This window comes from Callospermophilus lateralis, unplaced genomic scaffold (assembly GCF_048772815.1).
Source record: "Callospermophilus lateralis isolate mCalLat2 unplaced genomic scaffold, mCalLat2.hap1 Scaffold_1246, whole genome shotgun sequence".
Classification (NCBI taxonomy): domain Eukaryota; kingdom Metazoa; phylum Chordata; class Mammalia; order Rodentia; family Sciuridae; genus Callospermophilus; species Callospermophilus lateralis.
In genome coordinates, this window is record NW_027512429.1 from 90,185 (window position 1) to 108,180 (window position 17,996).

General features: G+C 46.6%; 1 protein-coding gene across 1 annotated transcript in view; it reads left to right on the forward strand.

Moving 5' to 3' along the window:
• Window positions 1–17,996, forward strand: part of LOC143382683 (E3 ubiquitin-protein ligase RNF213-like) — a 56,155-nt gene that overhangs the window by 24,046 nt on the left and 14,113 nt on the right. Inside the window, exons 17-29 of the mRNA XM_077108061.1 lie at window positions 217–362; window positions 1,520–1,678; window positions 3,400–3,523; window positions 5,170–5,290; window positions 8,424–8,524; window positions 9,493–9,662; window positions 9,754–9,841; window positions 11,803–11,914; window positions 12,965–13,147; window positions 13,893–14,015; window positions 14,741–14,851; window positions 15,261–15,503; window positions 17,892–17,986. Of these exons, the coding sequence (XP_076964176.1) occupies window positions 217–362; window positions 1,520–1,678; window positions 3,400–3,523; window positions 5,170–5,290; window positions 8,424–8,524; window positions 9,493–9,662; window positions 9,754–9,841; window positions 11,803–11,914; window positions 12,965–13,147; window positions 13,893–14,015; window positions 14,741–14,851; window positions 15,261–15,503; window positions 17,892–17,986 (1,776 nt within the window). The remainder of the gene's footprint in view (window positions 1–216; window positions 363–1,519; window positions 1,679–3,399; window positions 3,524–5,169; window positions 5,291–8,423; window positions 8,525–9,492; window positions 9,663–9,753; window positions 9,842–11,802; window positions 11,915–12,964; window positions 13,148–13,892; window positions 14,016–14,740; window positions 14,852–15,260; window positions 15,504–17,891; window positions 17,987–17,996) is intronic.

Below are 17,996 nucleotides of genomic sequence, written 5' to 3' on the forward strand. Positions count from 1 at the left end.
TCTATAAACAGGGGTTATGAGGTAGCCCACCAGTTCTTGTTCAGCAGGAGTCCTGGCCATAAAAGGAGACAGCAACTGTCTATGCAGCCTTGTTTTATTTTGATGTGGTGCAGGGGATGGAACCCAGGGCCTTACACATGCCAGGCAAGCATTCTACCGTGGAGCCACCTCTGGCCCATAGCACCTTCACCTCTCATTCACCTCACCTCACTGCAGATCCAAGAGTGAGATGTCCTCCATCGTGGTGCAGAACCATATGAGCCTTCCCGAGGGTGCTTGCAACAGTGTCCCCTTCAGCTGGAGAATCAGGGACTACGTGGAAGAGCTCTGGGTCCAGGCCCAGTACATCATAGATGTAAAAGGTGAGACCTGCTCAAGATGGGCCCAATGCAGCCCTGGTGAAGCAGCCTTTATCCACAAAGACACTGCCTGACCATCAGTGGGCAGACAGCAGCCAGCACCTGGTAAATTCTGGGACTTGTAGTTTTCACACTTTGCATGTGGAATAGGCTCAAGTTCATGTCCTGCCTTCATTTTGAAATTTCTGCTGAAGGAGTGAGAGTCATCAGGAGGTCAGAAGCCTGTAGGTCACACCATCAAGTGAGCCTGTGAGGTGATTTAGTAGTGTACTGACCAGCAGGCTGGTGAACTGGAGCATGTTCCAGCAGGGACGGGGCTTGCTACCTGCTGCAAGTTGACCATTCCTGTCCTGAGGCTCAAACCCAGGAAAGGCCCCCTTTAAGCTTTCTCAGAAAATTCTAGCAATGAAAGTGTGTCCCCTTCTTCCATGCTAAACCGTTCATCCATCCTGAGTCACACAAGCTAGAGAGTGTGTGCTTTGCTGTCACTTGCTGGGGGCTGAGTTTGACCATAGTCATTCCAGAAAAGCCAGTGGCAGGGCTGTGTTTTTTGGAAGTCATCTTTCATGTACACATGAACTCATCTTTTCAACATTTACTTAGAGAACCAGTATGTTCAAAGTGAACTTGTTTTCCTGGGTCTGTATTCTGCTGCATATCCTAAACCAATGTGAAGCAGTCTGTTCCCTGCTGAGAGGGTGTTTCTTCACCTGGGGCAATGCCCTACCCAACCCTGCTGGTCCAGCAGAGTGTGCAGCTGGGAGCCAACTCCCCATCTGCTGGAAGGCAAATCTCCCTGGTTGGCATAGTCTCTGGCCCCAGCCCTGATGAATAGCCCACTCAGTCCTGATTCCCTAGGAACCCGGGGTTACTGGAGCCCATTACACTGAACAGTTGTGCAGCACAAAACTCAGATTCCCTCAGATATTTTTTCTTGTTGAGGCTAGCATGGCCTAAATTGAATGTTGATCCTGCCTTCCTTTCTGTGTCCCCTAGTCTATACATCCACCACTCTCTAGTCCCATAAGGCAACCAATATCACTTTGTCTCTGAGTCACCCACAGGGGCTGCTCTAGCCTATGGCTCTCCTTCCTGGGGAGCAAGCTTCTCTCAGCTTGTGGCTTCAATTGTCTCAAGCCACTCTGGCTTCCTCCCTGCAGGACGGTCAGATAAGTTAGTAGAAATCTTCCAGCAGACTCCCCTGGGCATGTTTCTTGCCAAGCTCTCTGGAGAGCAGCAGCAGGAGCTGGTTCAGTGCTACTTGAGGGACTTCTTGCTCTTCACCATGAGAGTGTCCACCTGGGAGGAGCTGAAGGTAGGTATCCACTCAAGGTCATGTGTGGAAATTGCATGGTCTGGACTGGGGGCAAACATGGGAACTCAGCTTTTGAGAGCTAGTGCTACCATCTAGGTTCATCTGCGCTACCATGTAGGTTCATCTGCACTTGTCAAGTGCCAGGCATTCATTAGAACAGAATGAAGCCATGCAGAACACTAGGCTGAGAATGTCCCCTGAGCTTCTCAGAACACAGGGCCAATCCTCATCACTCCCCACGGCCTCCAGGAGTGCACATTCTAGTAACTTGAGAAGCTTTCCAGATTCCTTGTATCACCCCTCTTGAAATTGTTGAGTTTCTCTTGACAAAATTAAGATAAATATGTAACTGATCTCTTAAGGTAAGAATAATAAGTGAAATTCAGTGGAAAGATTAATAGGTTTTGTTTTTGGTGCTGGGGAGAAAACCTAGAGCCTCAGTCCCATCAGGCAAGTGCTGACTGCAGAGCCAGAGCCCAGCCCAAGATGGAAACTCAGCTGCCAGGTAGTCACACGCAGAACAGAAAAAGAAGATGGAGAATATGAGAGAATATACTCTAGCCAGCATGACGAAAGGTTAGCGAGGAGTTTGCGGAGAAGGAGCAGAATATACTCTTATTTTTAAAATGGGTAGAAGTCACAAGCAGGTACACAGGGTGTAATTGTGCAAGTTTCTAGAAAGCTTTGCTCACATGCTTAGCCCTACCAGTGACTCAAGAGAACATATAGAGTCTCTAGATGCCAGTTGTACCTGCTCATCTGGCAAAACTGAGTTTTCAAAAAGAAGGGAGGGCTTACAGGCTTCCTGGGCAGATGCTGAGCAGTGGTCACATGGCAGGGTGATTGGAGAGCCTGCCCCCACCACTGCTACTCATCAGAGGCCAGGTAGGTGCTCACAGCAAGGTTTTCCTGCTTTTTGTCTGATTATGAAGAATTAGAAACAATTTAAATGTCCAATAAATGAAGAAGGGACAAATTATAGTATGTCCATTTTAAAATGGTTGTTTGCAACCATTGAAAAACAATGTTTGCACAGATAATGAGTGATAGAGGATTCTCATAATCTAATCTTGGGTGGAAAAAAATCAGGAACACAGTGATCTTGATTTGAGGATGATTCTGAGGAAAGGCACAGCTCAGAAAATGGCTAGAGGCTCTACTGAAAAGCAATTGAAAGATAGGAAGTCTGGGTTGTAATTCTCTTTTTTGTGATTTTTGAATAGTTCTGATTTCCCACAGGAAAACATCTCTTTATAATTTAAAAATTCATACTGAAAACCTTTCAAAACCCCAGTTTCTGCAGATGGCGCTGTGGTGCTGTGTCTGTGAGCTGCGAGCAGCCTCAGAGAGGCCCGAGGAAGGGCTCTACCTGCCGTGGGTGCACCTGGCCTATCAACATTTCAAGACCCGGCTGCACAACTTCTCCAGAATCTTGACCATCCACCCACAGATTCTACAGAGCCTCACTGAAGTTGTACAGAACACGACATGGCTGGCAGTGAGATGGTCCCCTCGGGAGGCGCCTATCCCCAGGAGCACAAGGAGAGACCCTTTAGGGGCCTGGGAGTCAGCATAGCCCAGAGGTGTTGGGAAGAGCTGGCTAGTGCTTCCTGTCAAGACCCAAAGGAGCAGGTTATGAGCCTGGAATGCAAGGACACACTCTGCCAGGACCTCTGGCCTAAGGGGCCCTGTGGGGTCATGTGACCACTCTCCTCTTCCCACTAGATGTGTTGGCTGCAATGGCCTGTGCTGAAATGCTGATAAGAGACACCCTGAAGCCGAGTCCCCAGGCCTGGCTGCAGCTGGTGAAGAAGCTGTCCATACCACTGGAGCTTGTCTGCTCGGATGGGTACTTTTGAGGCAGTGGGAGCATAGCCAGAGCTGTCACTGCGGAGGTCAGGTGAGACCCAGAGCCCGGCTCTCCCTGGCATGCTCGGCCTGTGATCATCAGTGGACTCCAGGTCCTGGCACACCTGGCAGCAGGGTGAGCAGGTGCTCCTGCCACGGGAAGGGCTCTTTGTGCACTCACTCTGCGCTTGATGAACCCTGTCAAGTGCCAGGCATCTCGTTAGATGCTTGAGAAAGAGGATAACCACATGCAGGGAGGCCATGGTGCCCCAGAGCCACAGAAAGGCAGGTTATTCAGCTGCACCTGGAGAACCACTGTGGTGGCAAGGAGCCATTAGAATGGACAGGGGCAGGCAGAGCAAGCAGAGGGGCAGGCCTTCAGGGTGGGGAGGGTCCCAACCTGTGCTATGCTGTGAGGGTCAAGAGGAACTCACTGTGTGCAGGATTATGAGAGAGTGAGCACAGTGACTGAGCATGCTGAGATAGCAAAGTGAGACCCAAAGTCCTGCCTGCATGGAGAGCTGGGGGAGTGCTGAGGGCAGGGCTGGTGGATAATCCCTCCTGTCAGCTCGCCTTCCCGTGTTGCCTTACACCTGCCTTCTCATCCCCTCCTCCTGTCTCAGAGTTCTCTGTTGGAGCTGAGTGTCTAATACCCTCTTTTTTTTAATTTTATTTTATTTTATTTTATTTTTTTATTGGTTGTTCAAAACCCTACAAAGCTCTTGACATATCATATTTCATACATTAGCATCCATTAGCTTCAAGTGAGTTATGAACTCCCTTTTTTACCCCAAGTACAGATTGCAGAATCACATGGGTTACACATCCACATTTTTACATAATACCATAATAGTAACTGTTGTATTCTGCTACCTTTCCTATCCTCTACTATCCCCCCTCCCCTCCCCTCCCATCTTCTCTCTCTACCCCTTCTACTGTAATTCATTTCTCACCTTGTTTATTTTCCCATTCCACTTACAACCTCTTATATGTAATTTAGTATAACAATGAGGGTCTCCCTCCGTTTCCATGCAATTCCCCTTTTCTCTCCCTTTCCCTCCCACCTCATGTCTCTGTTTAATGTTAATCTTTTCTTCCTGCTCTTCCTCCCTGCTTTATTCTTAGTTGCTCTCATTATATCAAAGATGACATTTGGTATTTGTTTTTTAGGGATTGGCTAGCTTCACTAAGCATAATCTGCTCTAGTGCCATCCATTTCCCTGCAAATTCCAAGATTTTGTCATTTTTTAGTGCTGCGTAATACTCCATGGTGTATAGATGCCACATTTTTTTAATCCATTCATCCATTGAAGGGCATCTGGGTTGGTTCCACAATCTAGCTATTGTAAATTGTGCTGCTATGAACATCGATGTGGCAGTATCCCTGTAATACGCTCTTTTAAGGTCTTCAGGGAATAGTCCGAGAAGGGCAATAGCTGGGTCAAATGGTGGTTCCATTCCCAGCTTTCCCAGGAATCTCCATACTGCTTTCCAAATTGGCCGCACCAATTTGCAGCCCCACCAGCAATGTACAAGAGTACCCTTTTCCCCACATGCTCGCCAGCACTTGTTGTTGTTTAATTTCATAATGGCTGCCAATCTTACTGGAGTGAGATGGTATCTTAGGCTAATACCCTCTTTTGACAGAACCCAGTGGAGTCATGTTTTCTCCATTGCACTCTTTGTGGAACACGTGCTCCTGGGGACCGGGAGCCAGATTCCTGAGCTGGGTCAGCTGGTGACCAAGTACGTCTTCTCACTAGACAAGGTGAGCACTGGGCATGTCTCTTGGTGGGATGCAGAGACATGTGTTGTTCATGAGTTTGCCCTGCCTGATTGCTGTATTGTGGCATGTCACTTAGGGATAATAATGACTATGTAGAACGGGACTTTTGCAGGAAACTTGCTTGTGGATGCTTTGCAAGAGCTGAAGAGTTAGGCTCCACCCACCTCCAAGCTGACCTAGAGCAGGCCAGCATCCTAGCCCTCAGGGACAAAGTCACCACCACCCTGAGCAGGGTGAAAGTGATGCAGGAGAATGCCACTGCAGTGGGGGACTTCAAAATACACGCAATTCATTGGACCACGGGAACAGAAAACCACTGAGCCTTTGCTCCCAACACCAGATAAAGCCAATAATAGCACAACCAGTGCCCCTCAGAGAAAGCCACCATCTCTGTGGCCAGGCTGTCTGGCAACAATGGTCACTCAGCACAACCAGATTCCCACCTCTTTCACCCCATGACCTGGGCTAGGGTAACTGTTGTGTGATCTCATCCTGTGGTTGGAATGCCATTGACCTCCAGAGTGCCCACTGTCAGGGTGTCTGAGAAAGGCCATTGTAGACAGGTATGCAGCCTTTGAAATGCAGGCGGGCACACAGGAAATAGATTGGCATACCCAGACTTTACCAGAATGTCAGAGGCCTTGTGACTGTTGTGATTGCTGTGAACTTTGGTGTTCACCAACTTATTTGAGGCCTGCTTTTACTTCTTTTGGATGTATAACTAGAAGGGGACTCACAGTATTAATTTATTAAATTTCTCTGTCTCTCTTTTTTTTTTTTTGTCCTGGTGATGGAATGCAGGGGTGCTCTACCACTGAGCTACATCTCAGCCTCTTTTTAAATTTTGAGTCAGGATTTGGCTAAATTGCTGAGACTTGCCTTGAACATGTGATCCTCCTGCCTCAGGCTCCTTTATCGCTGAGTATGTGCCACCTTGCCTACTTCAGAGTTTTTTGTTTTGTTTTGTTTTAAAAATGAAGAATTTTAATAAAATTTAATAATGAAGAAGTTTGTTTTTAATAATGAAGAATAATGTTTTAATAATGAAGAGCTTTTTTAGAATACTTTTATTTATTCCTTTATTTTATTGTGGTGCTCTGGATAGAACCCAGAGCCTCACACATTCTAGGCAAGTGCTCTACCACTGAGCTACTACCCCAGCCCTCAGAGGGTTTAGATATTCATTGCCATAATAGCTAGTGATGCTGAGCTCCTTTTCTTGTGCTTCTCAGGTATTTATGTATCTTTGGAGAAATGTCTTAAGTCCTTTATCCATTGCTGAGTTGGTTTGTTAATTAACAAATCAAATTTATCAGGATAATAAACACACATCATTTCCAAGTTTGATCAATCCTGGGAATTCAAGGATGGCTAAAAAATATCTATGGATGTCATCAGTTATATAAGCTAAAAAATAGACTCTAAATAATAATTTCAAAAGGTAAAGAGAGCATTTGACAAAATGTATGATTTAGAAAAAATATACCCTCTGCAAAGTAGCAATAGGGAACTATTCTTACTTGTATAATGCCCTTATAGAACATCAGTACTAACACTGATACCACGGGTTACCAGTGACAAGTTTTGCTTCCTTACATGGTGAAGTTTGAACATTAGAGAAACACGCAGAGGCAAGCATATAAAGCATATTTAAAAATGGGTAACATAGACTTCTCCCAGAAGAGAGAAGGGGGCCATAGCCGGTATCCTGGTATCCCAAGAAGTGAGGGTGTTCTGCCTTTTTATATGTTCTAGGCTTCCTTTGTTCTCCTGTTCTCTTCTCCTTTATCTCTCTCCTTCCTGTGTAAGTGACTAGGCCCAGAAGATGCTTGGTGGGATGGCCAAAAGGTGAAAAGCAGATGGGCTGGAGGGGTCAAAGTGGAGTAATCTGGGCAGGAAGGGGGCTTAATTAAAACTCCCTATAGGGAGGGACAATCCCTGGGACAGGTTACCTTAGCAACATGTTGGAGCAGGGGCAGGTTATCTTGATGGAGGAAGTGTTCTGAAGGAATTAACATTTCAATCCTTCCATTCTCTGAATTGACCCATCAGCCTGTCTAATTCTGGCTTCAATATCATGCCTGACCACAAACTCTCAGAAACAGCCATTAAATCATTAAATTCACTATCCTGCATTGCTGAAGATGTGCATTTCTAAATGAGTGTCCTGGAGACACTTTGATTTATTTTGTGGTCCTCAGGTGGAACTCTGGGCCTCATTCATGCCAGGAAAGGGCTGCACCACCCAGCTGCTTCCCAGCCCAACTTCTTGTTTTTACTGAAGTAGACATACACTAGACTGTTAGTACAGCACTCTTTAGAATCGTGAAAACCCAATTACACACTAAATATCCATTACTGGAAAGAGGTATCTGAAATATTCATGGGAGCTGCCATACAGTGGTTAATGCCAGTGATCTGAAGCTGATCTCCCAACCAGGAACTCACAGAATTGGGCCTGCAGTGGGGCCTCCCAGGCCACAGGGTTTAAAGGGCAGAATGGCACAGGACAATGGCAGGATGTTTACACAGGCACACAAGACCTCAGAGAAACTTAGGAATGTGGTTACCTGGGAGCGGAGGGGGGACACTTATTTAGAAAGGGCTGCCTGTGCTGCCACAACTGATCTATGTGTTGTTACTTTAAAATATGATATAACCAGGGGTGGCAGTACATACCTGTAGCCCAGCTCCTCAGGAGGCTGAGGCAGGAAGATGGCTTAAGTCCAGGAGTTTGAGAGCAGCTTGGACAACACAGCAAGACCCCATCTCTAAATAAGTAAATAAATAAAATAAGATCTAAAGCCAATATTACAAAAATGCTGAGGTCTCTCAGAGCTTAATGGTGTGTAGCAATGGTCATTACATTATTATCATTTAAAGTTTGAAATTAATCAAGAGAAGGGAAGGGGCAGACCTGAAAAGAAAAGGAAGGAAGAGGGAAAATTTAGACACTGGGAATTTGGTTATTCTCTTTTAAAAGCAGCAGAGCCACAAAAAGATAAAAGGATGGGAAACTGCTAAGAATCCCTGACGCCTTGGGCTGCCCCAAGGCACAGCTGACCCCTGCCCCTCCTCAATGGGTGCCACCCCTCACCAGGCCTTTCTCCTCCAGTGTGTTCAAGAGAACTCTGACCTCAAGACCCACAGGCCCTTTGTGGCTGTGATGACCATTCTCTGTGAGTGCAAGGAGCAAGCCAGCAAGAGCCTGGCCAGGTGAGAGAGGGTCTGGGCTCCAGGCGAGAGGGATTGCTGCGCCTGGGGTGCTGGCATCTGCCTTGGAGCCCATCACCTGCTTGGATTTCAGGTTTGGAGTGCAGCCATGCCTCATTTGCCTGGGAGATGCTCAAGATCCTGTGTGTCTGCCCTGTGGCCATGTGTACTGCTTGCCTTGCATCAAGATCTGGTTCGTCTCCAGGCAAATGACCTGCCCCTACTGTTTAACTGTCCTGCCAGAGGAGTTCTCTATGACAGTTTCCCAAAAGCACAGGTAAAACACTTTTCTCTTTAAAAGTCTTCCTCTTTTTTCTGTCCTTTTTTCTCAAATATAATATTCAGAAATTCAATTTCTATTAACCTCCATCTGATAAAAGCCTGGCTTCAGAGAACTCTCTGAAGTGAGACTCCCATTTGGGTACCTCAGAATTCCTCTCCCCAAGACACACATGTCCCGCAACATTTTGAGACAGCAAAATTCAGAAACTAATAAATGAAGCCCTTGAAAGAGACCCGAGAAACTTAGATACAGCTTTTCTGTCCTCCTTTTCATCTGAGTGGTGTGTACAGGGGTGGACTCCAGGCCTTGTGCAGGCTAGGCAAGCAAGCCCTCTACCATCAAGCCACACACCTGCTCTTGCCCAGTGTTTGGGAGGTGCGAGAAGGGAGCTGTGGTGCTGTGGGCTTCAGACCGTGGTCGTGCTCCATCACTGGTTGCTTTGCCTTCTCTTTCCTCCCAGTAAAGGGGTTCTGGGACAGGCTTTGTCTGGTTCTGTGATGGAGGCGTTCCTGAAAGAGACGTGTGTAGAAACTATCTGCAGTTTTGAAGACAAGCTATATCAACAGAAGTAGACACTTGCATCTGTTGATGTAAAATGATTTGCTGTCTGAATCTCAAATCATTCTGCATGCAGGGATTTGGGAACACTCTCTGAATCCTCTGACTGGGGTTTTCACTGTTTCCTCAGGGTGGCCATTGGGAAACACGCCCAGTTCCGGCAGATGTGCAACAGTTTCTTCATGGATCTGGTTTCTACCAAGTGCTTCAAAGACAGTACCCCTCCTCAGAAGAGTGTGATTGATGAGCTGCTGTCTCTACTCTTTGTGCGGAAGGAGCTTTTGAGGCATACTCCCCAACGTGAGTAACTTTTTTCCTTCAAACCTTGATTCAGTTCCTCTCTGTTTTGTGCCATGATATGAGCAGTAGCACCTTTTTCTTTCTGGCTAAGGATACTGGGAACACACCAAGTCTCTCTCGCCATTTGATGATGCTGTGGATAAGACTCCTGTGGTGCTGAAGCTGCTCCTGAAGTACAGGTGGGAGCGGCTCCCTGAAGGCACACTTGTCTGAGGCCTCAGCTTCTCTGGGCTGGACTGTGCTTGGTCTTTGTGCTGCCAAATATCCTAGCTCATGATCTGGGAAAGTTTCTTCAGTGTGAGGAAACCTGGTCTCTGTTGATTATGTTTAGACCCTGAACCCTGTGTGCATGTGAGTTGGGCATTGCCAGGGTCTGGTAAAAGTAAAAGACAGAGTTCTGGGAAGGACCCTTGGTGTGGTGAAACATGCAGAACCCATGCATTAGGAATGGTGGTTCTGACCCTCACTTCATGGCCACCCCAGGGTGTGATTTGCAGGGTGGTAACTCAGACTGTACCTTACCCTCGGTGTCCTCCAGGTCAAGATTCCACAGCACGTGGACTATGTGTTTTCTCAGTTAGACACGCGGTCAGTGATGTTCACACATGGTGTTCTCTGGCTGATCCTGTGTGTTCATTGAGCTTCAATTCTCAGCGTGCTGGCAGAGACCCTTTGGTGGGGAGGGGGTCCCAGACCTCAAAGTTTTAAAAAATAATCCTGAGACAGTAATTTGCCTATTCAACATGTCCATATTTGCAGTAACTTTGCCAAAGCTTCTTTGCATGAAGGAAATTGCAACCATAGTCATGGTCATCTTCTCCACTGTGTATATGTAGTTTTTCAAATGCCAGTTTCACATATGAGCCTTACTAAATCTCAACCCCTGAGGTTTCGATTTTTTAAAAATATTTCTTAGTTATGGTTGAATGCATATCTTTATTTTGTTTGTTTATTTTTATGTGGTGCTGAAGATGGAACCCAGTGCCTCAAACCTGAGGAGAAAGTGCTCCACCACTGAGCTAAAACCTCAGCCTGAGGCCGTGATTTTTAATGTTGTGTAGAAGCAGGAAATAGATCCAAAACATTGCATACCAGAGGACAGTGGTTATCTCAAAGAATTCCACTCCTAAATGTCTCCAGATAAGAATTGGCTGCTTTTCTCAGGCCTTGCCGTTTTGCCTGAACCAGTGACCACCAGACCACAGATCTCTGGTGATGTTGATGAATGTAGGTAGGTATCTACAACAACAGGTTGTAGACTAAAAAGATGCCAACATCTCAAGATATGCTTTACTCAGCAAATCAAAGCTTTTCCAAATGACCAATGCCTGATGTCACAGAATCAAAAAATGATGTAGTGGCTGGATATGCAGCTCAGTGGTAGAGCTTTTGACTAGCACACAGTGAGGCCCTTGGTTCAATCCATAGCACTGGGAAAAATTCATAACAGAGTAGTCTACGGGATGGTAATATAGTTGATGATGAAAATAACTGACATGGTATCAAGTCCCATAACCACCCTTCAGAAATGATCACTTTTCAAGTGTTGGTACAGTATTGAGAAAGAATAACCCCAAATATATATTAGGACTATTAAAAATTCTTCCTTTTCCAACTATATCATGTGTGAGGCCAGATTTTCTTTATACGCTTCAATGTAGCATCAGAAGCAGATGTAGGAAGTCAGCTGACTTCTGTTAAACAAGGCTTCCAAGAATTATAGGACTATAAAAAAGCCACACTTCTTAACATCATTAACACATGTGGGTTTATTCTTTTTATCTTAAATGAATTGATAAATATTCTTGAAACTTTTTAGTTTTAATTTCTAATACCATAAACATTGATAGATTTGACCCACATGAACAAAAAGTTTCTTGCAGTTTTCAATAAAATTTAAGCCTGTAAAAGAGCCCTAAACCAAAATGTTTGAGAACAGCTGAACTGCAATATGGAATTTCATATTCCTCCAAGAGTGTGCAAGCATTTTAAATAAAAAGCTGTTAAACCTATATACCTGCATATGTATGTATTATACCTTTATACTCACACAGAGAAATAGATGGATAATAGATTAATAGATGCGCTTTTGTGTAGGGTGATCCTGACATCACCAGGAATAATATTTCTCTTTTCACAGCTTCCAAGCAGTGAAGGATTACATCCAAGCCTATTTGTCCCTGTTAGAGAAAAAAGCGTTCATCACTGAAGATAAGACCGAACTCTACATGCTCTTCATCAACTGCCTAGAAGTAAGCCGGCTGCCTCTTAAAACCATCTGAACCATATGGTTTAGGCAGTGGCAGAGTTTCTGAAAACTGACAGAATGCAGCTTTATTCAGTATAATTAACAGATGTTTCTTTTCCGTGTGGAAAAAGAAAGATGTTTCAAAGACGTAGCCCTGCTCTTAGATGTCACACACACAGTCAGGAGCCACTTGGTGATGTTTCCTTCACTGCATGTGTGATGGTGGTCTCGTGAGATCCTTACCTAGTATCTGAAACTGTCTGATGTTTACACAACATTGAAAGTCCCTAAGGATGCATTCTTGCAGGTGTCCCTGTTTTTAAGCAGTATGTGACTACATTGTCAGTCGCATGCGTGTAGTGCAAAGCGAAGACTCCACAGCCTGGAGGCTTATACATCAGGGTTAGCAATGGTCATCCCCAGCTGGCGAGATCATGAATCCTTTTTAATGTCTTCATATTTTTATTTCCAAATTTCAAGATTATACACATTTTTTTCTCATAGGTTTGCTTTTTCAATTGTTTTCTATGAACCAAAAATTTATACTCAGACCTATAATAATGATTTTTATTTTCCCTTGAATTCTCACTGGCAATTTTAGAAGATTGGGGAGTTGCCTGTTATAAAGTATAATATCCTTTTCTTTCTTGTTTTCTGTTCCTCAAGATTCAATTCAGGAGAAGACCAGTGCTTACTCCACAAGGAGTGAACTCGACTGCCTGAGGGAGGAAGGCCATTTCCTACAGACCTGCTCCTCAGGGAGACAAGGCCAAGGACCTGCCACTGCGGCATCTGTAGAGTACCTGCAGGAGCTGGCCAGGACTCGCCTGTGTCTTGACAGAGCTTCTGACCTCCTCTTGGAGTTTCAGGAGGGATCAGGCAGGTCTTTTCTACCTTGGAGAAGTTAGCTACAGTTTCAGAAGGACAGGAACTGTCCTTAGGGTCTTGCTGGACCTTACCATGGTCCCCTCTTCTGGGTGTTTTTTACTGAGTTCCCCAGAAGCAGGCCCTCAGTCCCTAGTCGCTAACCAGCTTTCTCCTTGCACTCTCAGAGCTGGCTGAGGAACAGCAGTGCTACCTGCGCCATGTCCAGCAGTTCTGCACCCAGGCAGGGAAGGACTGGCACCACATGTACCTGGTCCGGACGAGCCTGCGTGGGATGGAATTTGTGAAAAGCCTCTCCAGGGAGGGCCATCGGTGCCAGTGGGTGTTTCCCAAGGGAGTCATTGCACAGCAGGTGAGATTCAGGTCCCTGGCAGAGTGGGCAAGCTATGGGCACCACTCCTCACCCTCCCAGCCCTTACAACAGGCAGGACACAGGCAGGCATCTGGTCCTTGGTCTCTGCTTCAGGGTGGGCTTAGGCCACTTGCTATAGGGTAAAGGTAGGCATGGATACATGTGTGTGCACACTTGTGTGTGTTTCTGGTTCATTGTTTATCTGGGCTTCACTTCAGGGAAAGTGAAAGAGTATTTTTTTTTTTAAATATTTGCTTCCAGTAAATTAAAAGGTGACCTCTTGCAGGCTGTGTCTTGTGCTCTGTGCCAGGCAGAGGTGGGTAGAATTGAGAGACAAGTGTAATGAGTTTGGCTTTCAGGCTTCTCTGTTCCCAGTGCTCAAAAATTTGAAAATTCTTACTGTCCTAGGGTTAAAAAATATGGCATTGCAGCTCTTGGCATCTTTAATATGACCAACTGGGACTCAAAGATGACATGTTGTTTGTCACCTCGTTTGGGGTGGTGCCATGTGTAGAGAAAGCAAGAAGCTCCAGGGTCAGCCTCCCTCCTCCCTGGGCTCTCCGACCCTGTGGAAGCCATGCTCCTGAAGACTCCCAGGACTGTCATGCCTGGACCCTACAGGGAGTCCCAGCTGAGCTACCTCCAGCCTCCAGTGGTGTCTGCTGTCTTTCTTAGCCTATGGAGATGGGCCTTGCAGAACACCTCAACCCACTCCACCATCTAACCCTTTTCTTTTGAGCTGCAGAAAGACCACACGGGCCAGATGGACCAATACCTGGTGCATGGGGACAAGTACAAGGCACTTCGTGACGCAGTGGGCAAAGCCATGCTCGAGTGCAAGGTCTCCGGCCTCGAGGCTGCTCTTATGGTAGGATGGGCTCAAAGATTCTCCCTGGTGCAGGTCGCCCCCCTGACCTTGGTTATGTCAAAGGATGCAGATGTGGTGGAGAGGGCCTCTGAACAGCTTCTAGAGTGACACTATATGCCAGGAGGCAGATGCCCATGGTCTCACTGGTAAGTGAAAGATGTCAGGACAATTAGCAAAATCCATAGCTGTATGGATTCACAATCCACATATATGCTTATGTGTCTATTTTGATGTTGATACAGGGATTTAGGATTCTAATCTTTTAAAAATATTTTTAGCTGTAGATGGACACAATACCTTTATTTTATTTATTTATTTACTTTTTATGCAGTCCTAAGGATCAAACCCAGTGCCTCACACGTGCTAGGCAAGAGCTCTAACACTGAGCTACAACCCCAGCCCCAGGATTCTAATCTTTAAATTGCTCTGGTCTTGCTTCCTTTTTGAGTCCCAGTTTATCTGGGCCTTATGCTGGAAAGAGGAAATAGAAAAACTTCTCAGGAAACATTTCCAAGACCAGTGAAGTTGTTGGAGGAGAACAGGTGCTGACTTCTGTTTCTCCATCATGACTGCCTGGCCCTTGTACACTGAGGTTAACCTGAGCATGTCTCATGAACTCATAGCCACAGTCATGTGCGTGGAGGGCCATGGTGCGTGGCCCATGGAAGGTTGCTCCAGGTAGCGCTGTGTAGCTTCTGAGTGCTCGCTCCACGCTCCACCCGCAGGCCTGCAGGAGCCCCGGAGCTCAACAGGCCGTCTACCTGCTGCTGGCGCTGTTCCGAGAAGTGGCTGCTCTCCACTGCTCCCACAACTTGAACCTCCATCCTAAGCCAGAGGTGAGTGACACATTGGGGCTTGAGTTCAGTCTCATGATTAGGAGGGACTTTCTGAGCACAGTAGAAGTCATAAACTTTTATTTCCTATCAGGATAAAAGAGGGTGTACCCTTGTTACGTGGAAGAACTATTTTCTGTTAACCCTAAATCTTACAGTCTCAGGAACATTACCTAATGTTTATCAAAACAGAGTGTTGAGATCTGCACTCAGGAATGAGGTTGCTGTGTTTTTATATGAAAATTCTCTTTCCTGAAGAATTTCTCCTCCATTAGTAATCCTTTAAATATATTTACCTTGATATTTGATGTGCACTCAGTATTGAAATATGTGACTTTCAAAGAGAAAACCCTAAGTTCACACAGTATTCTTCTTTGACATATCCTAACATGAAAAACATCTTTCATGCCAGCAATGCGAGGCTGTGAGCAGGTTCATTGAGGACAGCAAGATCCTGTCTCCTCCGGGGGTTAGGCCTTTCGCAGCATCCCTCGTGGCCAACACTCTGCCCTTGCTGAGCGCGGGCCCTGGTGCTGACAGTCTTGAAGGAACAGTGACAGAAATGGCTGTTCACACTGCGGCTGTCCTTCTGTGTGGACAGAGCAAAGTCTTGGTGCCCCTGAGGAACTTGGCCTTCTCCCCAGCCAGCATGGCGGTAAGCTGCATGATGATGACTTTGGTTTCACAGTGAAACTTCAGGGTTTTTCATGTTGAGACCTGGCCTGTGGCTGTGGGAACTCTCCGACTTGTCCATCTTCTAGATTCTCTGCCCTGTTGCCCCACTTGATCCTCAGCACAGTGCTGGTGAAAACATGCCCTACCCTTTGCTGTTTCACACAGAGCTGTTGTTCATCCTCTGTGAACAGCTCTCGAGCTGAGAAGAAACTTTCTCACTCTGTCCCTCTTGCTGGGTTGCAGCTGCAGCCCACAGGCTCACTCAGCAGGGCCACTTCTGCTCTTGGTCTTTCAGAATGCTTTTCTTCCAATGATGCCTGAAGACCTGCTGGCTCAAGCCCAGAAGTGGGAGGGTCTGGAAGGCGTCCACTGGTATAGTGTGTATCGGTCTAAGAGGAAGGGTCTCACTCCTCTCAGCTTGGAAGGTCAGCCTGCGGCCATGCCAGACATGAGGTTGTACTTGGCTTCACAAGGTTCTGCTGAAGGCCCATGTCACCTGCCTCCTCCTGGTGGTTCAAAGGCCACAGACTTGGCTGGCTAGATGACCAAATCATTTCCCTGCATAGTCATGGGACAAGACCCTTTGGAATGCACTGTTGCTCGGCAGAACATGCCATTTAGAATAAGGGGGACCTGGGGACCATATTGAGGCTCATTCAAAGGCTAGTCACAATCCAGGGGTTTTTGACCCAGAGAGAGCTTCCTGTAGTCTGGACCTGGGAGACAGCCATATAACCTCTGACTTTATGTGAGTTATGCTGTTGCCTTGAGTAAATAACCTTCTAAAACTATTTTTTAAGTTGTTCAAAGTCATTCTCTTGCCATAAAAGGAAAAATCCAAGAGAATATAAAAGTATAAAACACTATCCCCCCTGCCACTAAGTTACCCCTGGTGTGTGTATGGAATCTAACCTCTCTCTGAAAGCTAAATGCAGACATTTTTCACTGATGACATGTGTTCACTGAGCTCCAGTTTACTTGACATGTCAAGTAAACTTAGCTGATGGCATGGCTCAAGGCTTCTGGTGAGATCATGAGGACATGGGCTGTGTGTCCTGTTGGTCAGGGCTAGAGAGGAGGGCAGCAACTTCCCCTTCCCACAGAGGTCATTTGGTGGAGACTCACTAGCTAACATGTGTCCTATTGTTCTTTGAACAGCTTGTCCCTATGGTCATCCATGTTCTGTAGGAGAGGTGAGCCATGGTGTTTGGGGGAGGCTCAAAATGTGCATTTCCCATCTGGGAGGGGAAGGAGGGCCTAGGGAATGAGGGAGACATAGGTGTATTCTGAGGGCTACTCAGGGTGTTCCAACTGAGTGTCTAAATGGCACTGTGAACATGATTCTTTCCTGCAGATCTGTCTGTGCATTGTAGGATATTTAGCAGCACGCCTAGCCTCAGCTCACTGGGTGTAGCAGCACCCCCTAGCCCAGTGTGATGCCCAAGAATGTCTGCAGGCACTGCCCAAGTCTCCTGGGATGCCATGGTGCTGCTGGCTGGGAGCCCTACCTCCCTCCCTGGCCCTGCAGCAGGGCTCAGCCACATAGATCCTCAGCTGGTTCACTAGTCAGAGAGGAATGTGGGCTAGAGACCAAAGGACAGGAGAGGACAGGAAAGACTTATGGGTGATGAGCCCTGGGAGACAAGCACATGCTGCTCATCTGGGACTCCAGGGCATCTCCCGGGCTGCTCTATCTGCACTTGCTGAGCAACATGCTGCTGCTGGACTAGGCTTATGTGTGCTGCTCCCTAAAGTGAACAGGATGCTCCTTGATGTGACTTCCCTTCCTGACTCCCACTTGCTTCCTTGTCTGAGGAGTGAAATAAGAAGAGATTCCAGGGCCCCTCTTATCACTGAGTTCTGTGGTCTGAGCACTGCAGCTGGAGGGGCCTGCTGTGGCTGTGATTCATAGCATGTAGTGGGGTGCCATTTAACTTGGAAACCTGGGCCCATTAGTGGTGGCAAATCTTATGGTTGGGTTTTTTTGGTTTTGTCCAGTGGATGTGAGGAGGTCTGCTTAGAAGTTATTAACACCATCATTCCTGGTGTTAGATAACGATGCTCTAGAGGCTGGCATGCTAGACACAGGGATGGAGAAGGCGGTGAATAGGAGAAAGGAAGATGGGGCTATACACACTAGTCACTCTACTTGGGAGTAAAAAACTTTATTTTTGGAAAGTGAAGCCACATTTGCCCATGAACAGTATATGTGGTTAAGTGCCCACCCTCTCCCCAGGGCTCCTTCTCCTCCCTAACACACACATGCACCAGATGCAGTCTGTGGCACACACCACCTCCTATGCAGGGTGGCTTCTGCACATGTACCAATGCTGGATGCAGTGCTGACTGTGTGTCCTCCCTATCCCAGTGTGGCAAGCTGATGGAGCAGAGCTTCTGTGTTGATTGTGGTGCTAAAATAGGAGGTATCAACCATAGACCTCATGCTGGCTTCCAAAGTATCAGGTATGTGGAC